Source organism: Oncorhynchus tshawytscha, linkage group LG10 (genome assembly GCF_018296145.1).
Source record: "Oncorhynchus tshawytscha isolate Ot180627B linkage group LG10, Otsh_v2.0, whole genome shotgun sequence".
Taxonomy (NCBI): domain Eukaryota; kingdom Metazoa; phylum Chordata; class Actinopteri; order Salmoniformes; family Salmonidae; genus Oncorhynchus; species Oncorhynchus tshawytscha.
Window position 1 is genome coordinate 52226185 of NC_056438.1, and position 21997 is coordinate 52248181.

General features: G+C 43.0%; 1 protein-coding gene across 9 annotated transcripts in view; it reads left to right on the forward strand.

The window, feature by feature from the left end:
* The window catches only part of LOC112246191 (cyclin-Y), a 45946-nt gene that overhangs the window by 20513 nt on the left and 3436 nt on the right, over nt 1-21997 (forward strand). For 2 of the 9 annotated variants that reach the window (XM_024414484.2, XM_024414482.2), the window contains exons 2-9: nt 14491-14565; nt 15302-15322; nt 15802-15836; nt 16310-16404; nt 16513-16548; nt 16658-16715; nt 16853-16972; nt 20096-20262. In XM_024414484.2, coding sequence (XP_024270252.1) covers nt 14499-14565; nt 15302-15322; nt 15802-15836; nt 16310-16404; nt 16513-16548; nt 16658-16715; nt 16853-16972; nt 20096-20262 — 599 coding nt within the window. In that variant the 5' untranslated portion in view covers nt 14491-14498. Of the gene's footprint in view, nt 1-14490; nt 15323-15739; nt 16405-16512; nt 16549-16657; nt 16716-16852; nt 16973-20095; nt 20263-21997 lie in introns of those variants that run through there. The other 7 variants (XM_024414485.2, XM_024414483.2, XM_042328714.1 and 4 more) reach the window with 7 other exon arrangements.

The following is a 21997-nucleotide window of genomic DNA, read 5'->3' on the forward strand; positions in this document are numbered from 1 at the left end:
GGGGAAAAAATGCCATATTATAACTAGGTTTGCAAAGGGTCAGAAACTTTCTGGAATTTTTCTGAAAATGTTACATGGGAAGTTAAGCCCTGCAATTTGTGGGATTTTTTTTTTGTGGGATACAAATAAGGCAATTCTAGGCATGTGGCATATTTTGGTTAAACTATCCCCAATTCAATGGAATTTCAACCCTCTGCATGCACAATGCATTCTTCCATCACATGTACAATGCACTCTTCAGTCACATGTACAGCTGATTCTCAAGATCTTGCACACTAATGAGATGCTATTGAGCCCACACTACTACACTGTCTGAGCCAAGGACTACATGCTTTTTGGTAAGTTTTGATTACAATACTGGGTGGGGTGAATATATTTTATGACATGCATGATTTTTTTGTTAACTAGTAAATAGTAGCCAACGGCAAAATGTGTTTTTAAATCATATCTAACTTGTTAAAGATTTCTGCTAGTTAGTTTTTGCTACCGTGTGGATTTTAGCTTGCTTTTGAGCCTACTGAGTGTTAATTCGCGTTTCCATACATGTTTCATTTTAAAACATTTATCTTACAGAGGAGTTGTTTTAATCTAATTGCTTAACTATTTATCTGTACATGGAATTGTTTTTTTTTTACTCATTTTTTTTCTAATCTTTATAGGAAAATGCCATGGGCACTATTGAATGCGTGGAAACATTTCACAGTAGCTAATATAGAAGGAAAATCTGTGTACATTTGCAAATACTGTGCCAAATCATGTGTGAAGAATGCAACAAAGATGCAGAATCATCTGACCAGTGCATGAAAGTCCCTCAGTGCGCACAACAACCAACCTCTGACAAAAGTCCCTCTACTTCTATTCGAGGTGAAAATGATGACCCAGACACCTTATCGATAGCAACAGCTCATGGTCCTCCTGGAATCAGAAGTGTTTTCTTTTGACTCAATGGAGGAACGTGGTCAGAGAAATGCTGATGAATGTCTTGCTCGAGCTGTGTATGCAACTGGGTTCACCTCTGATGCACACAGGCAATGTGTATTGGAAGAGATTTCTGAATGTTCTTTGCCCATGTTCTTACACCCCTCCAACCAGACATGCTTTATCTATTCATTTGCTGGATGCAGAGTTCAAGTGAAGGTCAAGCAAAGCAGACTGCATTGCAATCATCTCTGATGGGTGGTTGAATGTTCGTGGGCAAGGAATAATTAACCACATCTCCACACCTCAACCAGTATTCTACAAGAGCACAGACACAAGGGACAACAGACACTACGGTCTCTACATTGCAGATGAGCTGAAGGCAGTCATCAATGACCTTGGACCACAGAAGGTATTTGCACTGGTGATAGACAATACTGCGAACATGAAGGCTGTTTGGTCTAAAGTGGAGGAGTCCTACCCTCACATCACACCATTGGCTGTGCTGCTCATTTATTGAATTTGTTCCTCAAGGACATCATGGCACTGAACACAATGGATACACTCTACAGGAGAGACAAGGAAATGGTTAGGTATGTGAAGGGTTGTCAAATTATAGCAGCAATCTACCTCACCAAGCAAAGTGAGAAAAATAAGAGCACCACATTGAAGCTGCCCAGCAACACCCATTGGAGTGGTGTTGTCATCATGTTTCACAGTCTCCTGGAGGAGAAGGAGTCTCTCCAAGAAATGGCCATATCAGTCTGTCGTTATGGACAGCCCCATCAAGAAGATCCTCCTGCATTATGTATTTTGGGAGAGAGTGGTAAGCAGCCTGAAACTCCTGAACCCTACAGCAGTAGCCATTGCTTGAATTGAGGGAGACGATGCCATCCTGTCTGATGTGCAGACTCTGCAGATGTAAGAGAAGAAATCCATACTGCCCTGCCCACTTCACTGTTGTTCCAAGCAGAGTAAACAGCTGTTCTGAAATGCTTCAAAAAGCATGAAGACTTCTGCCTGAAGCCCATACACGCTGCAGCGTACATGTTGGACCCCAAGTATGCTGGCAAGAGCATCCTGTCTGGTGCAGAGATCAACAAGGCCTATGGTGTCATCACTACCGTGTCTCGCCACCTTGACCTGGATGAGGACAAGGTTCTTGGCAGTCTGGCGAAGTACACTTCCAAGCAAGGGCTTTAGGATGGAGATGCAATATGGCAGTCATGCCAACATATTTCATCAGCCACCTGATGGAAGGGACTTTGTAGATCTGAGGCTTTTTCCCCGGAGTATCATCCTCCAAATCCCAGAAACATCAGCTGCCTCAGAGCGCAACTGTTCCTTGTTTGGGAACACACACACCAAAGCACACAACAGGCTGACCAATACAACTGTTGAGAAATTGGTGGCCATCCAGGCAAATTTGAGGCTTTTTGAGCCTGACAATGAGCCATCCTCAACAAGGTTGGAAAGTGACGGTGAAGATGAGGCCTCAGTCTGACGTACAAGGGGTTGACATTGAGGAGGTCCAGGGAGAAGTCATGGAAGCCTAAGAGGAAGACAACCAAAGCTTTAGTTTCTAGACCATCATTTTACAGATGTATGTTGAAAACATTTTTGGGAGATGTGATGGATCATTGGGGATCATTCAATATTCCCTTTTGTTGTTCAGTGAAATCATCCCATGTGAAGAGTCAACTCGTTTAATTAAAGTTCAATTCGTAACTAAATAGTTTAGTTTTTTTCTATTGGGGGGATTTAATCATATGCAATTGTCTACTTATGATAAGGTAAAAGGGTTGTTTTTCTCCATATGGTAAATGTGTCCAATGCAAAAAACTATTACATTTAAATGGTATTAATATGAATTCCCATATATTCCCGTTATTTCCCACGGAAAGTTTCCACCTCCAGAATATTCCCCAAAATGTGCAACCCTAATGAGAACCTTTTTGTTGTGATAATAGTATTTGCTCGATAACCCACAAACTCCACTCTGAATCTCAAAGCCAGTTCTACTGCTTTGTTTCATTGTTCCTCCTCTCAGCAGGGATTGATTTAGACCTGCCACACCAGGTTGGTGCAATGATCAGGTAGAACAGAAAACCAGCAGGCTCCAGACCTCGTAGGGTAAGAGTTGAATACCCCTGCTCTATAACCTGGTAGTTCATATGCCTTGCCATCGTGATATATAGACCTAAAGGCAGAGACCATAAGAAGGCAGTGGCAGATTAAATTCAACCCCACTTGTTTCATCACAATACCAGAGAGCAACCTCTTGTCTGGTGAAGTCGCCAAAGCATACTGCATGTAACAAACCGTTACATGACCTACAGCATGGTCAAGCAAGTTAATGTTTCCGGCATTTTCGGACTACTAAACAACTTAATTTTGAACCACGGAGAGCAGGTAGAAAGAGAATAGGAGCTGCCTGCTCTCTTTCAACTTCAACATCATCAAATCACCTCTGCTTAGTCTAATACAGTGGACTAAATAGTGTTTGGTATATTTTAGTTGTCAATCAACATAAGCTAAATATGATGTGGCTAGGTCTGGTCTATAGTACAGATGTTTTCATTTACTTTGTCTTGATATACACAGGCACTCAAGTGGATGAGTGCTTTGCAATTTTGGAACACAGAATATACTATATGAGAATTTAATGTGGTGGCTAGGAATGAAAGCCTCTTCATATGCACCGTGGCTTTGCCTGAGAACACACACTGGTGTTCCCGCTCTGACATTTTATTATGTGCGCTTGTGTGTGAATCTGACGCCTTGGGCTCCCCTGTCCGATATCAGACTGACTGAGGTTGCTTTGGCCTCAGTCCAGCCCCGTCAGCTCAAGTTGTCTCACTTCTTGTTGATTTGTTGAGCTCATGGTGTTTCTGCTGTATTCTTCTGGACAGAGGATTCCTCAAATTATGCCACAGTTGAGCAGTTTGTGTCCCAAAGGCACCCTATTCCCTATACAGTGCACTATATTGAATGGGGTGCCATTTGGGACCCTTTCTTTACCAGACAGAGCTCAGTAGCTCAGGGCTTTAACTGGACCCATCCACCACACTCTTACAGTCAGCATTTGTAGTCCAACAATGGTGTGTCTGTTGAAATGGTACTAGGGGATTGGATGATGGGGTCTATATCCCAAATGGTACCCTACCCTTATATAGTGCACTACTTTTGACCAAAGTCCTATGGGCCCTGTTGAAAAGTAGTGCACTATATAGGGGATAGGGTGCCATTTGGGGCGCAGGGGGGGGGGGTGTTTGCTAAGTGACAGGATGGATGCTACAGACGGGAGTTTGGGAGTGGTAGCTGTTTTTGTTATTTCTCTCTTCTGACATTTGTGTGTATTGCTTTGGGTTGGGAGTTTATAAAGTGTGATTCTGTTGACAGTTGAGTCAGAAATATATAGGGAGATCCACACACAATAATGGCAGTAACTAAATACTCATGCTGACATCACCATACTATACCATTCTTAGGACTTCCCTTGTAATGTGATTTGAAAGGGAACAGTTCACACAGAGGGCAGTGGAAGCAAATGTGTTATTTCTTGAGGGATTTTCTATCATTGCCTCACACTTAAGACATGTTGCAGATCAGATGTTAAAGCTTTACATGCATTAAACGGCAGCTATTTGTTTTATAATTGACTGCTCTATCAACCGCCCATTTATCTTAATGGCAATATTATCACACTGACAACATTTGTTTTGGCAATGGCTCAAATCAAAATGTGTTGCTGTAATGACTCATTAAATCCATTCGATCCCTATTGTTAAGGCTGAAGATACGTAAAATCAAAATGGCCAATTCCATATGTCAACTGACAAGAGCTGGTGAAAAATAAGTTTGCTACTGTGACCATCCTCCTTAGACCCCTCCCTCCTGCCTGCCCAGTCACCCACAGGCCTCCAGGGTTTCCGAACAACCATGTGACTGTGATTTATGTGCTCTCTGTCTGTCGGTCTCTGTGTGTGTGTGTGTGTGTTTTTAAGAGCCCTATTGTCAATTCATGAAGCCGATCAGAAAACAGCACTACAGGCTGCTAGCCAATAGCCATCTCCTCTTGCACAGGCTGCATCCTCAAATGGTACCCTATTTCCTCCACAGTGCACTACTTTTGACTGCAGACTTTTGACCAGAGCACTATGGGCCTTAGTGCACTACTTTTGAAAATGAAGGAATAGTGTGCCAATTGGGACGCCGCCTCTGAATCTTTGCTAAAGTTTACCTGCTGAGCTAGATATTCAGTATCAGCAGTGCTGGCTTTGGCACTATTCCATTCTTATCAGTTGACTTCTGATAAGTGTGCTGAAGTTCAGTCTCAAATACATGTTCTTTAAAAGGGTTTCGCAACTGGTGGCTTGCGGAACGAATTTGGCACTTGTTGATTTTATTTGGCCCCCTAAGGTTTCTGAGCAATTTTTCAAACTTTTTTTTTTTTCTTTTTTACATTTTCATTGTTGGACCTACAGGCAGTGCTTGACTTGGGCCAGAGCTGTCCTGAGCGCTGTACTGGCACCTACAATTTTTGGGAAATTGCGTACCAGCTCCTCTAAAAAAAACAAAGTGGTCTATCACTGTCCCGGATTCACACACAGCGTTAAAAGATTGATCAAAGAGGAATGAAGGTGGGATCGGCATTGACTAGCAATGTAGTGTGGGATTTTTCACTAGTCTGTGAATCCGTTGTGTGCAGATTGAGAGTGCGCCAGCCTGAAGTTGTCAAATGAGGGTTCTTACGGTCATGAAAATCCTGGAAAAGGCATGGAATTTTAATATTGTTTTCCTTTTTAAATATATTATCAATCACTTAATGTCTATCAACCATGATCAGAATTAGGCCTCTCTGTATGTGCATCATCTGCGTGTGTGCCAGTGGTGTTGCCTGAGGGTAGGGGGACATTTCAGCAGCAGGTAGCCTATAAAATAATTATAGACTAACTATATAGCCATACTACCTCGCTAGTTAACAAATTAGCTCTAAGCATCAATGGTGTTGACTCGCTGTCGCCTTTCCACCGGCACTGTTGAGAAATAAATCTGACACCATTATTGGAAAGCTGGGATTCCCCTCTATTAAAAAGCCCCTGAAAGCGCCGGTTGGCACATGTTTTCCTGTCGCTCGTAAGATAAGCATTTGATTTCAGTCTTGAAGTGTTTCCTGACCCATTCCGCATTTGGTTAATGATGTTTGTCACCATTAGACACTGTAGACACGGAAGCCTATTTCACTTTCTCAAAATCCTCAGAATGAATCTAAGATAACTCAAGAAATCTGTGATTAGTTTTGACGTTTTTGCAGAGGAAGTTTTTAGTTGCGCAATTTTACATCGAACTATGGTGTTTGGTGCTGTATTTCTCAAGCAAAACCAAACCTGCATTTACCCTGTTTTAGACATGATTGACTTTGACCATAGTTCTCCTATTTATACTTTTGTATTCAATTTGGACACTAGAATAATGGGTTTTGACTAATATCGATGCCACCTAGGCCATTTTTCAAAGGGATTCGCTGCTTTTTAAAGGCATTCGCTCTTTAAACACTAGGCTAGCCATATAATTCTGACCAACGTTAAAAATATTAGAAGAATTGACAAATTAACAAATGACTTCCATGCTGTGCCTAGACCTCCCCTGAAACATTATCATTTTAGCCTTAAGATTAAGAGATAAACATGTCTTCGTTAGCTACCTTGCTTTGAAATAGCCTACCATATCCATTTTATCCCTGATTCATTGAATGATGGAATAATTGTATAAAGACATAAAAGTAGGCCTATTTGGTTGTAATGTTGCAATATTTTTATCAAGGGTGGTCAACCATCCTCCAGGAGAGTTACTAGGTGTGCAGGCTTTTGTCTGAGCCCTGTTCTAATACACCACATTGTACCCTAAACATCAGCTGCTCAACAGGACCTTGATAAGCAAGCTTGGGTGTGTTTCCAGGTTGCATCAAAAGCCTGCACACCCAGCAGCTCTGCCGATGGAGGATTGACCACATACAGTAGCTTAACGGTGCAGTTAATCTACTTTGCATGGGGTCAAGTGCCTTGATCAAGGGCACAACGGCAGGAGATGGAATGCAACCAGAAGAAATGCTTAGGCGGCCCGCCCAGGGATTTCAATGACCGAAAAATCCCTGTAAACAAACCAGGTTTACAGTAAGCTGTAAGCTTGTGGTCACTGTACATGTGTTTTTATGAATGCTTGGAACATCAAAGAGAACACCGGGTAAATGACTCACTTAAAGCACTTTCCTTTCAAGCCCACCTCTCCCATGTTTATCCTAGCTATTGCACAGAAAGAAAACGGATTACTGAAACCAGTTGAAACATACTGTTCAAGCCAACCCATTTCAATATGTCACAATACTTGTTTTAAGGATTAACATGGGCTAATTTGTTAACACTATCAGGGCCAATTTAAAAAATCCAACACACAAGTGAGTTGTGGTGGATGTCCTTTTGGTGGTGGACCATTCTTGATACACACAGGAAACTGTTGAGCGTGGAAAAACCCATCAGCGTTGCAGTCCTTGACACAAACCGGTGTGCCTGGCACCTACTACCTTACCCTGTTCACGGGCATTCAATCTTTTGTTTTGCTCATTCAGGCTCTGAATGGCACACGTAGACAATCCATTTCTCAAGGTTTAACAATCCTTCTTTAACCGGTCTCCTCCCCTTCATCTACACTGATTGATTTGAAGTGGAAGTGACCTCAATAAGGGATCGTAGCTTTTACCTGGATTCACCTGGTCGGTTTATGTCATGGAAAGAGCAGGTGTCCTTAATGTTTTGTACACTCAGTGTATTTCACCATGAAAGCAATTAAAGAAATGAATGATGCTTTTACAGTTGTTCGCCCTGGCACTTAGTACAACATTTTTTGGGGTCAAATATTTTCCCCCTGTGCTGCAGACAGCTGTATCGATCCACTAATATGGGTTGTAAAGGCCCAGTGCACTACTTTTGTGAAAAAATGTATAATTTTGGCGCTGCAGGCGGCTTCTATCCATCCGCTAATACAGGGGTTGTAAAGGCCCTGTGCACAACTTTTGTGAGAAATGTTTATTTTGTACAGTTAATAATTGATTGGATATGTAGTGATTATGCCAACACAGCCAGATATGTTCTGTTTTGTACCCTTAGCCTTTTCAAACTGACTTGTATTTGTTAAATAGGACTTCATTAATATAATGAGTAATCCAGGAATATCCTGAGTTAATTGACTCAACTTGAAAAAACTCTAAAGAGCACAATGACTACAATAAATGACTACCGGACACGAAGGGTCCATGGCGCTCCTTCTCACCACTCGATTGGCACTGCTCAGAAGAAGCGGTCCTCCATTGGAATGAATGGAATACAGTAGTTCAATTAAATATTTCAAGGACAAAATTTACATGCATTACATTTTTGTTGTTGTAGTGGGGACAGTAACAACTTTTTTTTTAAATTATACTTTAAGGATTTACATATTTATGTTTAGCTCACATATGTTTAAGTATTATTTAATACTGGAATGGGCAGCTTTGATGGGGTAGGGGCCAACAAAAATCAGAATTTTCATTTTAGAGAATTTGCAGTACGTCCAACCGGCCTCACAACCACAGACCACGTGTAACCATGCCAGCCCAAGACCGCCACATCCGGCTTCTTCACCTGCGGGATCGTCTGAGATAATCCACCCAGACAGCTGATGAAACTGAGGAGTATTTCTTTCCAATAAAGCCCTTTTTGTGGGGAAAACTAATTCTGATTGGCTGGGCCTTGCTCCCCAGTGGGTGGGCCAGTCTCCCAAGTGGGTCTATGCCCAAGAGAGAAACATCTGATGCACAACCAAATTTTGAAATTGCACCTTTTATGTATTCTACTATTCTAACTTTTTAACAGTAAGTTGAGGGACCCCGTCTGAAAAATACATCCACTGGCCTATAGAAGAGGGGGCCGCCAGATGCCCATCCCTGAATTGGGTCTGTAATAAAATAAACGTGTCCAAAAAATGTAGATGTTAATAAATGCCTTTTCTACAGCTTCCAAGATGGAGGCGTGGTGGCTTCAAAACAACACCCCCTGTCAGTCATCGTGTGTGTGTATACATCTTTCTCATTGGTCCTTACATTGAACACTCACTCACAGGCATGCATGCAGGAATCCAAATATCATGTTCTACCTGGCACCAGAGAAGTCCAGTCCTGTCTACAGCCTGCTAGTGCGTCCCAAATGTCACTCTATTCCCTATAAAGAGCACTACTTTTGACCAGAATCTTATGGGCATAAGCCAAATGGGCCCTGGTTAAAAGCAGTATACCACATAGGGAATAGGCCTGTGTGTGTGCAGAAAATGTCTGGATTGTGAGAACATACTGGACATATTAAATGCACTATAAGGGGATTTGGTGTGGGTGTGATTCACTGACTGCCTCATCCATCACTGGGACGTTTCATATTCAGGGCTGTGTTTCTGGTCCTTTCAGACCATTATTTAACAACCGGTCATTTGCAAATGGATCTGAAGTGGCAGAGTGTGGACTGGATTGAAGGTAGTCTTGGCAGATAGCAGTATGACAGCCTTACAAGGATATTGCTATGGATGTTTCTGTACTCTGGTTCTGGTTATGTGTTGTGTCTTTGTTAGTGGTAGGGCTGGGTGATATGGCCTAAAACTCATATCTAAAAAAAAATAATAATAATCAAATGAAAAATGTCTAATGATACTCGACATTAAATGTTTTCTCTAAATAAGCTTTGTTGTACAGTTAAAGGTCAAATCCACTGCATTTAAAACAGTCAGCAATTAACTAATGAATTCTGAGCTTGGTAAACTATACCTAACCTGTGTGTGTGTGTGCTGTGTGTGTGTGTGTGTATATATATATATATATATATATATATATATGCCTTCCACAACCATAAAATGTAATTATTTTAGCAAAATAGTTGTACCTGCTTTTTTCCCTTCTACTTGATGACCGCTTTGCTCACTCTTGGCATTCTCTCAACCAGCATCAGGAGGTAGTAACCTGGAATGCATTTCAATTAACAGGTGTGCCTTAAAAGTTCATTAGAAAGCGCTATAAAAATCAAATTATTAAATGTGGAAATTGTTAAACGTTGTCCTTGTGCATAGTTGTATGGTTTGTTTTAACTTGGTAATCATTGGTTTTTGTTTGACATACACAAATCTGAGTCTCCGCATCATTCTGTTCCTGTGGAATTTCCCCCCTCCCTCTGGTAGTGTGCTCTGTGGTAGTTCCTCCTGCAGGATGAGTGGGCAGGGCATCCCTGCAAGCATGGATTAAAAGGCTGCGCTCTCATATCCTTCCTGTCTGCATGCTGTCAGGGATGATGCCAATTAATCTACATTGCTATGTGTCCCAAATGGCACCTAGGGCACTGGTTAAAAGTAGTGCACTACTTCCATTTGGGATGGAACCCACTGTACTGCAAAGTGAGTTCATGTTTGATAGGGGGAAATTAGACGTGAATGATCATTCATTGATTACGTATAGAATCTTACAGTATCTAGGCAAATTGATTATGTGTATTAACAGCTTTGCTGTACAGAAAATAGACCTCTGTTGGTACCTTGTCCATGCTTCAGAACTGCAGTGTATTTGTTGTGGAATGCCTGACCCCCCCACGAAAGGCTAATTGTGTTCAAGTGACCTCACCCTCTAAATACCTCCTGGTCCTAATTTCTGAATTTGTGGAATCCTCCCGCAGTGTGATACTGAGGCTGTGTCCGAAATGAGACCCTGTTCCCTATTTGGTGTGCTATTGTTGACCTTAGCCCTATCGGCCCTGGTCAAAAGTAGTGCACTGTACATTGAATAGAATGCCATTTCAGACAATCTGGGTTTATGTTGCATAAGTGTTCGAAATCTACGAAATGACCGTGTTTTATGCAAGACTAATCTACACTGTCAGTCCATTTTTAGTTGGCCCAGGTTGGTTTCCAGCCAGAAGTATTGTAATGCGCTGTTGCTTCTCATCCACAATAACATGGAATGAAACCTGAGATGGTCAAGTAACTTTGCCTGACACCTGAAGATTTGCATCAGCTCCTTGAGCTAATCCCTAGTCTTTGTCTCAGACCCATTTGGTTTGAATGTAACTCACTTTCTCAGCTCTGGCCCATCCCTCCTGGTCAGTTGGCCGATAGCCAGCCCCACATGCTCTCTGTCTGGGTTTCTGCCAGGTCATATCCCTCTGCTGCTGACAAACGCCTTCATCGTCCTCATCAACGGCACCCCCAGGTCTCTCCATCCCACCAGCTCTTTGCCGTATTTGGGACCTCAATCCCATAGAACATTTGTGGGCAGAACTGAAAAAGTGTGTGCGAGCAAGGAAACCTACAAACCTGACTCAGTTACACCAGCTCTGTCAGGAGGAATGGGCCAAAATTCACCCAACTTATTGTGGGAAGCTTGTGGAAGGCTACCCAAAACAGTTGACCCACGTTAAACAATTTAAAGGCAATGCTTCCAAATACTAATTGAGTGTATGTAAACTTCTGACTCTCTGGGAATGTGATGAAAGAAATTCAAGCTGAACTAAATCATTTTCTCAACTATTATGCTGACATTTCGCATTCTTAAAATAAAGTTGTGATCCTAACTGACCTAAGACAGTGAATTTATCCTTGGATTATAGGTCTGTCCTTGTGGCTGAATGAGGCCAATGCACAGATGAGAGAAAAACGTAGAGAAAAACGTAGGCTATAAATGTAACCTTTTTGAAATGTCATCTCACCCCTACATTTTGGGGGTCAGTTGCATGTGTTTTTTTCTGGGCTCCTGAGTGGCGCAGTGGTCTAAGACACTGCATCTCAGTGTTAGAGGCATTACTGTAGTACCTGGTTCAAATCCAGGCTGTGTCACATCCGGCCATGATTGAGATCCCGTAGGGCGGCGCACAATTGGCCCAGCGTCGTCTGGGTTTTGCCGGGGTAGGCAGTCGTTGTAAATAAGAATTTGTTCTTAACTGACTTGCCTAGTTAAATAAAGGTCAAATAAAAGTTTTTTTTTTTTCATGCAAGACATTATGTTGTAACTTCAGGAACTTGCCACTTCTGAGTTCTACTTGACAGATTATATTTTAGTTTGCATTTAAAATGACACGTTATTCCCCATGAGGCAGCCTATAGGGAGGAGGTCAGACCTGGCAGTGTGGTGCCAGACAACAACCTCGCCCTCAATGTCAGCAAGACAAATGAGCTGATTGTGGACGACAGTAAACGGAAGGGCGAGCACACCCTTATTCACATCGATGGGACTTTAGTGGAGCGGGTCAAGAGCTTCAAGTTCCTCGGTGTCCACATCACTAAGGAATTAACATGTTTCACACACACCCCCACAGTTGTGATTAAGGCACAACAATGTCTCATCACTCTCAAGAGGCTGAAAAGATTTGACATGGGCCCTCAGATTCTCAAAAACATTATACAGAGAGCGTGTTGACTGTATAATTTTTTTTTATACAGCGGCTGCCTCACCGCTTTGTACGGCAACTGCAAGGCACCCGACCGCAAAGGCGCTACAGAGGGTGGTGAGTATGGCCAATTACATCACTGGGGCCGAGCTCCCTGCCATCAGGATCTCTGTACCAGGTGGTGTCGGAGGAAGAAACATTTTTTTTTTTTTTTACTCCAGCCACCCAAGACTCTCTGCAAGCGGTACCAGTGCACCAACTTTGGAACCAACAGTACCCTGAACAGCTTCTACCCCCAAGCCATAAGACTGCTAAACAAGGCTGCAAAATAGTTAATCAAATGGCTATCCAGACTACCTGCGTTGACCCTTTTTAAAAAAACATTTTACTAACTTTCTTGCACTGACTCTGCACACAACACAAATACTGACACACACACACACCCTTGCACGTTACACATGCCTACTAATGCCACACACACACTTTCACACTCACCACATGCTGCTACTGCTCTACATAGACTGATCTGTAGCAGCTGCGTATTACAGTGCATTCGGAAGGTATTCAGAGCCCTTGACTTTTTTCACATTAAAGCCGTCATCTAAAATGGATTAAGTCTAATAATAATCCTCAATCTACACAATACCCCATAATGACAATGCAAAAATAGGGTTTAGACATTTTTACAAATGTATAAAAAATAAATACAAATATGACATTTACATAAGTATTCAGACCCTTTACTCAGTACTTTGAAACACATTTGGGTATGATGCTACAAGCTTGGCACACCTGTATTTGGGGAGTTTCTCCTATTCTTCTCTGCAGATCCTCTCAAGCTCTGTCTGGTTGGATGGGGAGCACAGCTATTTTCAAGTCTTTCCATAGATGCTCGATCGTGTTCAATTCCGGGCTCTGGCTAGGCCACTCAAGGATATTCAGAGACTTGTCCCGAACACAGCCACTCCTGTGTTGTCTTGGCCGTGTGCTTAGGGTCGTTGTCCTATTGGAATGTGAACCTTTGCTCCAGTCTTAACCTGCTCCAGAGCACTCAGGACCTTTCATCAAGGATCTCTCTGTACTTTGCTCTGTTCATCTTTCCCTTCATCCTGACTACTCTCCCAGTCCCTACCGCTGAACAACATCCCCACAACATGATGCTGCCACCACCATGCTTCACCGTAGGGAGGGTATTGGTCAGGTGATGAGTGGTGCCTGGTTTTCTCCAGACGTGACGCTTGGCATTCATCTCCACAGAGGAACTCTGGTGCTCTGTCAGTGACCATTGGGTTTTTGGTCACCTCCCTAACCAAGGCCCTTCTCCCCCGATTGCTCAGTTTGGCCGGGCAGCCAGCTCTAGGAAGAGTCTTGGTGGTTCCAAACTACTTCCATTTAAGAATGATGGAGGTCACTGTGTTCTTAGGGACCTTCAATGCTCAACACAATCCTGTCTCTGAGCTCTACGGGCAATTCCTTTGACCTCATGGCTTCGTTTTTGCTCTGACATGCACGGTCAACTGTGGTGTCTGGACCTTATATAGGCAAGTGTGTGCCTTTTCCAAATCATGTCCAATCAATTTAATTGACCACAGGTGGACTCCAAGTTGTAGAAACATCTCAAGGATGATCAATGGAAACAGGATGCACCTGAGCTCAATTTTATGTCTCATAGCAAAGGAAGGGTCAAAATACTTATTTATGTAAATAAGTTATTTAAGTTTTTATCAACATTTCAAAAATGTCTAAACCTGTTTTTTGCTTTGTCATTATGGGGTATTGTGTGTAGATTGACATGTTTTAGAATAAGGTTGTAACTATTGATGCACAGAAATAGCTAGCTCGCTTGTTATTTGTTATTCACTGTGTAGTTGCTCCTCATGTCCCTTTTTATTTTAACTCTGCATTTTTGGAAAATTACCCATAAGTAAGCATTTCATTGTTAGTCTACACCTGTTGTTTACAAATACATTTTGATTAGATTTATTTATTGCACTCCTTTTGACCAGGATCCTGAAGGGCAGTGCACTATGAAGGGAATTGGGTGCCATTTGGGACTACCATACCATAGTTGATATTGCTTACAATGACATCCCAGTAACTGACTGTGATTTTATTTTCACAGAGTTGAACATGGAGTACAACCCCTCTGACCATCCTCGGGCCAGCACTATATTCCTCAGTAAATCTCAGCCGGATGGTGAGTTGGTCTCAATGAATCTCAGACTCTTTGGAATCACTCAACAGGTGCATTTAACATGGACTTTACCTAAGGCCTTTAGGGAAGACCAATGGTTTTTCTGATCATGTGACCTGATCAAGAAATAAACCCAGGTTTATTAGTGAACTCCTGGCCCCGTATTCATAAAGCGTCTCGGTGTAGGGATCTGTTTTGCCTTTTTGATCGTAATGAATAAAATTACATGGACGGGGGACCTGATCCTAGATCAGCACACCTACTCTGAGACGCTTGATACAAACTGCAGTACAGCATAACCTCTAACACAATACATTACAAAATATGCTATTACAATCCCAGATCACACAGCTTCCATTGAACACAGTCAGCTTTGATCTCTGTGGTAATGTATGCCTTGCCCTGGGGTGTTTCACTACCAGCAGTTTCAGTACCAGCAGCCTCTGTGGATTCTCATACTATCACTGTTTTTTTTCTCTGATAAATATGAGCATTTTTCTAGGAACAACGCCTGCTTATGACTGATCTGAAGAACTTTTGAGTCATGCTTAGTTGTGTTATACTGTAACAAGACAGTACTGGCAGCAGAGCAGGTTAAGATACACCATTGTCCAGAAGCTGCATCATAGAAAAGGTGACATTTGGTACATACCCATGTGTTAAAGTGAGAGCCAATGATAGTTGTGTGTTTTTGAGTTGGACAGGTAAATGAAGTAGATGGATTTGGGTTCTCTTTCAGTGGAGTTGCCTAGCAAGAATGGTGAGTATAAGCTTAGGCTACTATCTGTCACGGAGAGCTTCTGCTTCCCCCTAGCTGCAGAGTGGAGTCTGTCTATCATGTTCTCAGTGTCTAACCAGCATTAGGGGTGAATCCTAGCTTCCACTTAAGTGAATGCTTTACTTTAATAGTTAGGTCAAAATGTAACTTGACATTAATGCGTATGTGGAAGTTAGGACTTGCCTTTATGATTTAACCAGCTCTGATAATGTGATAATAACCGCGTTGTCCTCTTTGTGCACACTTTGAAATGCTTCTCTCTGTACCAGTTTGTCGCAAATATTCCAGGTAGGATCCATAGAAGCCTTGCTGTTTCAGTGCAGCAGGTCTTGCTGATCATCCTGGCAAATCTACCATGATGCTTTTTTTTTTTCTTCTATTGCCTTGCATAATTTCTAGGGCAATGCTGATAACCAAGGATCAAAGCCTTTCTCGCTCTTTCTCTTTTTATCTCTGTTAAGTGCGTGAAAAAAGAAAGAGCCTCTTCATCAATCATGTGAGTATTAAATGCTTATTAAATATAGGCATCTATATTATTTCATGATGTTGGAAAGTTAGTCTTTGTAGCTGATTGATAATGTTAATGATAATTCCTTGTTGTTTTACAAGTTAACACACATTGACGAGTCAAAGGTAATGTACAACATTATGTCCTCCATGGATCCATTCAGTTGCAACTCGTGTGACATCCTGTTAAATTAATATGGTTAGTGCCGGCTTGCATCATTCATGGTAACGTGTTAGGAGTGAAGGAATCTCTGCATTATTGTAAAAGATGAACAGTCCTTAGCTAGCCGATACATTATTGCATTTCATGTCTTCATTTGTCATGCATGTCCATCGCGTGCTCCGTTTGACGAAGTATAGCCTACTGTAGAAACCTTACGTCATGTATCAATATGCCCTCTAACAGTCAGCTTTTATATTTGTAGCCATATGTGTATTTGTAATTCTATTTCATTATCGTAGCATGGATCAAGGAGACGAAAACACAGCTCCTGTTCCACCATCTTCCTAGATGACAACACTGTCAGTCAGCCCAACCTTAAATTCACCATCAAATGGTGAGTATATGTCCCAGTTACATTTTCATGAGTTGACCTATGGGAAAGTACAGAAAGTCCTTGTTATGACAAATGCCTCAACCACGACCTGTTTTTCCTTCTCTACAGTGTATCCCTTGCAATATATTACCATATAAAGAACAGGTAAGAATACCCTATCACTTTGAGCAAGCAATGCCTTGAATGGAGAGTTTATCTAGCTAGTGTAACAGTTCAGTAAAACATTTGACCTTTCCTGAATGGCCTGTTTCAGGTACACAGATGGAGGAATGCAGCAAGACATTTTTGACGAGAAGCTTCACCCTCTCTCGGTAATAGCTGACGCAATCCGTGCAGGTGTTCATATTGACCCACTGTGTTTATGCGTGTATGACTCTATAAAATGTTGTTTTTATACTCTGTATTTATACTCTGTCCATAAAGCCTTCACGTTCTTCTACTCCCACAGAAATCAGAAGTGCCGTCTGACTATGACAAACACAACCCAGAGCAGAAGCAGATCTACCGCTTCGTCCGGACGCTGTTCAGCGCTGCTCAGCTCACTGCAGAATGTGCCATTGTTACACTGGTAAAGGAGGGGGATGGTTGACTCCCTTGTTTGTGTCCCAAATGGCACCCTATAACCGATATAGTGCACTAATCGCAGTGCCATTAGAGATTCTGGGTTCGAGTCCAGGCTCTGTTGCAGCTGTCGCCAGGTGTACGGTGTTTCCTCAGACACATTGGTGCGGCCGGCGTCCGGATTAAGTGGACATTGTGTCAAGAAGCAAACTTGGTTGGGTTGTGTTTCGGAGGACGCACGGTTCTCGACATGCGCCTCTCCCGAGTCCTTACAGGAGTTGCAGCGGTGAGACGAGACCGTAACTACCAATTGGATACCATAAAATTGGAGAGAAAAATATATAAAAGTATAAAACATGTCAAATTCCAATTATTTAGCAAAGCATATGGCACAATTTTATTGTTTTCTTTATTTTCAGATGGCCAGGGACACACCAGCACTCAAACATTATTTACAAAAGATGCATTTGTTTAGTGAGTCTGCCAGACCAGAGGCATTAGGGGTGACCACGTGTTCTCTTGATAAGTGCATGAATTTGACTATTTTCCTGTGCTGCTAAGCATTCAAAATGTAATGAGTACTTTTGATTGTCAGGGGAAATGTATAGAGTGAAAAGTAATGTACAGACACCCCCCCCAAAAAACGACTTAAGTAGTACTTTAAAATATTTTTTACTTAAGTACTTTACACCACTGCTCATCAGATACCTTCTCAGACTGGGCAGACAGAAGTCCTCTCCACCAAGTTATTTTATCCCCTTTAGCGCCATGTTTGATCATCTGGTGTCCTGTTGGTCACTGTCTCAGTATGTCTATCCCCGGTCAGACACAGGCTTGGAGTGTTCCAGTCTCAGGCTGATCACCATGTGAGTCAGTCTGCCAGAGGCTGCCTAACTAGCCTGTGTGTGCATCCCAAAATGCATCCTATTTAGTGCACTACTTTTGACCAGGGCCCATAGGTCAATATAGGGAATCGGTTGCCAGAAGAAGCCTACTAACTAACCTGTGTCTGTAGGCTGCTGGCAGGCAGATTCAGAGACTGTCAAGAGCAGCAGTGGAGGAAAACGTGGCCAAAGCCAGTAAGCCACTGAGTCATCAATGTACAGTACAAGGCCTGCGGCTAATACTCTACTGCCTGTGGAATACACAGTCGGTCTGCTGCCAGAGCAGAGAAGGGCTAATATTAGGATCAGAGAGATGCATTTTCCACACACCACATGACATTTCGATGCACCAATGTTGTGGCCTTGTCTTCAATTTACACACGTCATTGGCTTGCCTCCTGAGATCATCCTGAGAGCGCCCTGGGGGCTGAAGGAAGCTGTGAGAGAGGGAGTAGGGATGGGGGTGTGTTGTGTGCCTCGGGTGAGGATCAGTGGGGTTGAGGGGAGGTCACTGTATGATTCAAGCTTGAGATACGGGTCAGGTTTTGAACATGGCTCTGTGTGTGCGTTATCAGGAGATGAACATACTATTTAGGGAATAGGGTGCCATTTGTGATACAACCAATATCACAAAGGTAGTGGCCTCAATTACCTCAAATCAAATCAAATTTATTTATATAGCCCTTCGTACATCAGCTGATATCTCAAAGTGCTGTACAGAAACCCAGCCTAAAACAGCAAGCAATGCAGGTGTAGAAGCACGGTGGCTAGGAAAAACTCCCTAGAAAGGCCAAAACCTAGGAAGAAACCTAGAGAGGAACCAGGCTATGTGGGGTGGCCAGTCCTCTTCTGGCTGTGCCGGGTGGAGATTATAACAGAACATGGCCAAGATGTTCAAATGTTCATAAATGACCAGCATGGTCGAATAATAATAAGGCAGAACAGTCAGGTGGAAGTTGAAACTGGAGCAGCAGCATGGCCAGGTGGACTGGGGACAGCAAGGAGTCATCATGTCAGGTAGTCCTGGGGCATGGTCCTAGGGCTCAGGTCAGTTGAAACTGGAACAGCAGCATGGACTGGGGACAGCAAGGAGTCATCATGTCAGGTAGTCCTGGAGCTCAGGTCCTAGGGCTCAGGTCCTCCGAGAGAGAGAAAGAAAGAGAGAAGGAGAGAATTAGAGAACGCACACTTAGATTCACACAGGACACCGAATAGGACAGGAGAAGTACTCCAGATATAACAAACTGACCCCAGCCCCCGACACATAAACTACTGCAGCATAAATACTGGAGGCTGAGACAGGAGGGGTCAGGAGACACTGTGGCCCCATCTGAGGTCACCCCGGACAGGGCCAAACAGGAAGGATATAACCCCACCCACTTTGCCAAAGCACAGCCCCCACACCACTAGAGGGATATCTTCAACCACCAACTTACCATCCTGAGACAAGGCTGAGTATAGCCCACAAAGATCTCCGCCACGGCACAACCCAAGGGGGCGCCAACCCAGACAGGATGACCACAACAGTGAATCAACCCACTCAGGTGACGCACCCCCTCCAGGGACGGCATGAGAGAGCCCCAGTAAGCCAGTGACCCAGCCCCTGTAATAGGGTTAGAGGCAGAGAATCCCAGTGGAAAGAGGGGAACCGGCCAGGCAGAGACAGCAAGGGCGGTTCGTTGCTCCAGAGCCTTTCCGTTCACCTTCCCACTCCTGGGCCAGACTACACTCAATCATATGACCCACTGAAGAGATGAGTCTTCAGTAAAGACTTAAAGGTTGAGACCGAGTTTGCGTCTCTGACATGGGTAGGCAGACCGTTCCATAAAAATGGAGCTCTATAGGAGAAAGCCCTGCCTCCAGCTGTTTGCTTAGAAATTCTAGGGACAATTAGGAGGCCTGCATCTTGTGACCGTAGCGTACGTGTAGGTATGTACAGGACCAAATCAGAGAGATAGGTAGGAGCAAGCCCATGTAATGCTTTGTAGGTTAGCAGTAAAACCTTGAAATCAGCCCTTGCTTTGACAGGAAGCCAGTGTAGAGAGGCTAGCACTGGAGTAATATGATCAAATTTTTTGGTTCTAGTCAGGATTCTAGCAGCCGTATTTAGCACTAACTGAAGTTTATTTAGTGCTTTATCCGGGTAGCCGGAAAATAGAGCATTGCAGTAGTCTAACCTAGAAGTGACAAAAGCATGTCGGAGCACCTCATGACTTTAGTATTCATTTTCCCATTGTGTTTTTTAGGTGTACGTTGAGAGGCTGCTGACGTATGCAGACATAGACATTGGCCCAGGGAACTGGAAGCGTATGTTGCTGGGAGCCATCCTGCTGGCATCTAAAGTCTGGGACGATCAGGCTGTGTGGAACGTAGACTACTGCCAGATCCTCAAAGACATCACCGTGGAGGACATGTGAGTTAATCAATCAATATATGGAACATGGACTACTGTCAGATCCTCAGACATTTGTGTGTGTGATTATATACTTCAGTGTCTCACATGTTTGTCACATGTCTAGAGTGTATGTCCATGACTGGAATGGGAACATGATACATTTTATTTTCAGGATGTTATTTTCAACAGGGACTCTTCTCTTCTGCCGGCTAATTGTAGCTGACCTGTTTTGCTGCTTGCATTTTAAAGTACACACTTTTTCTGAGTAAATGCTCAAACTTAAAGCTTTACTGACTTATGGCTGTCATTGGACCACATTTTGAAATCAAAAGCATATACACTGCCAGTCAAAAGTTTTAGAACACCTACTCATTCAAGGGTTTATCTTTTTTTTTAAACTATTTTCTACATTGTAGAATAATATTGAAGACATCAAAACTATGAAATAACACATGGAATCATGTACAGTCGTGGCCAAAAGTTTTGAGAATGACACAAATATTAATTTCCACAAAGTTTGCTGCTTCAGTGTCTTTAGATATTTTTGTCAGATGTTACTATGGAATACTGAAGTATAATTACAAACATTTCATAAGTGTCGAAGGCTTTTATTGACAATTACATAAAGTTGATGCAAAGAGTCAATATTTGCAGTGTTGACCCTGCTTTTTCAATACCTCTGCAATCTGCCCTGGCATTCTGTCAATTAACTTCTGGGCCACATCCTGACTGATGGCAGCCCATTCTTGCATAATCAAAGCTTGGAGTTTGTCAGAATTTGTGGGGTTTTGTTAGTCCACCCGCCTCTTGAGGATTGACCACAAATTCTCAATGGGATTAATGTCTGGGGAGTTTCCTTGCCATGGGCCCAAAATATCTATGTTTTGTTCCCCGAGCCACTTATCACTTTTGCCTTATGGCAAGGTGCTCCATCATGCTGGAAAAGGCATTGTTCGTCACCAAATAGTTCCTGGATGGTTGGGAAAAGATGCTCTCGGAGGATGTGTTGGTACCATTCTTTATTCATGGCTGTGTTCTTAGGCAAAATTGTGAGTGAACCCACTCCCTTGGCTGAGAAGCAACCCCACACATGAATTGTCTCAGGATGCTTTACTGTTGGCATGACACAGGACTGATGTTAGCTCTCACCTTGTCTTCTCCGGACAAGCTTTTTTCCGGATGCCCCAAACAATCGGAAAGGGGATTCATGAGAGAAAATTACTTTACCCCTGTCCTCAGCAGTCCAATCCCTGTACATTTTGCAGAATATCAGTCTGTCCCTGATGCTTTTCCTGTAGAGAAGTGGCTTCTTTGCTGCCCTTCTTGACACCAGGCCTTCCTCCAAAAGTCTTTGCCTCACTGTGAGTGCAGATGCACTCACACCTGCCAGCTGCTATTCCTGAGCAAGCTCTGTACTGGTGGTGCCCCGATCCCACAGCTTAATCAACTTTAGGAGATGGTCCTGGCGCTTGCTGGACTTTCTTGGGCGCCCTGAAGCCTTCTTCACAACAATTGAACCGCTCTCCTTGAAGTTCTTGATGATCCGATAAATGGTTGATTTAGGTGCAATCTTACTGGCAGCAATATCCTTGCCTGTGAAGCCCTTTTGTGCAAAGCAATGATGACGGCACGTGTTTCCTTGCAGGTAACCATGGTTGACAGAGGAAGAACAATGATTCCAAGCACCACCCTTTTGAAGCTTCCAGTCTGTTATTCGAACTCAATCAGCATGACCATGATCTCCAGCCTTGTC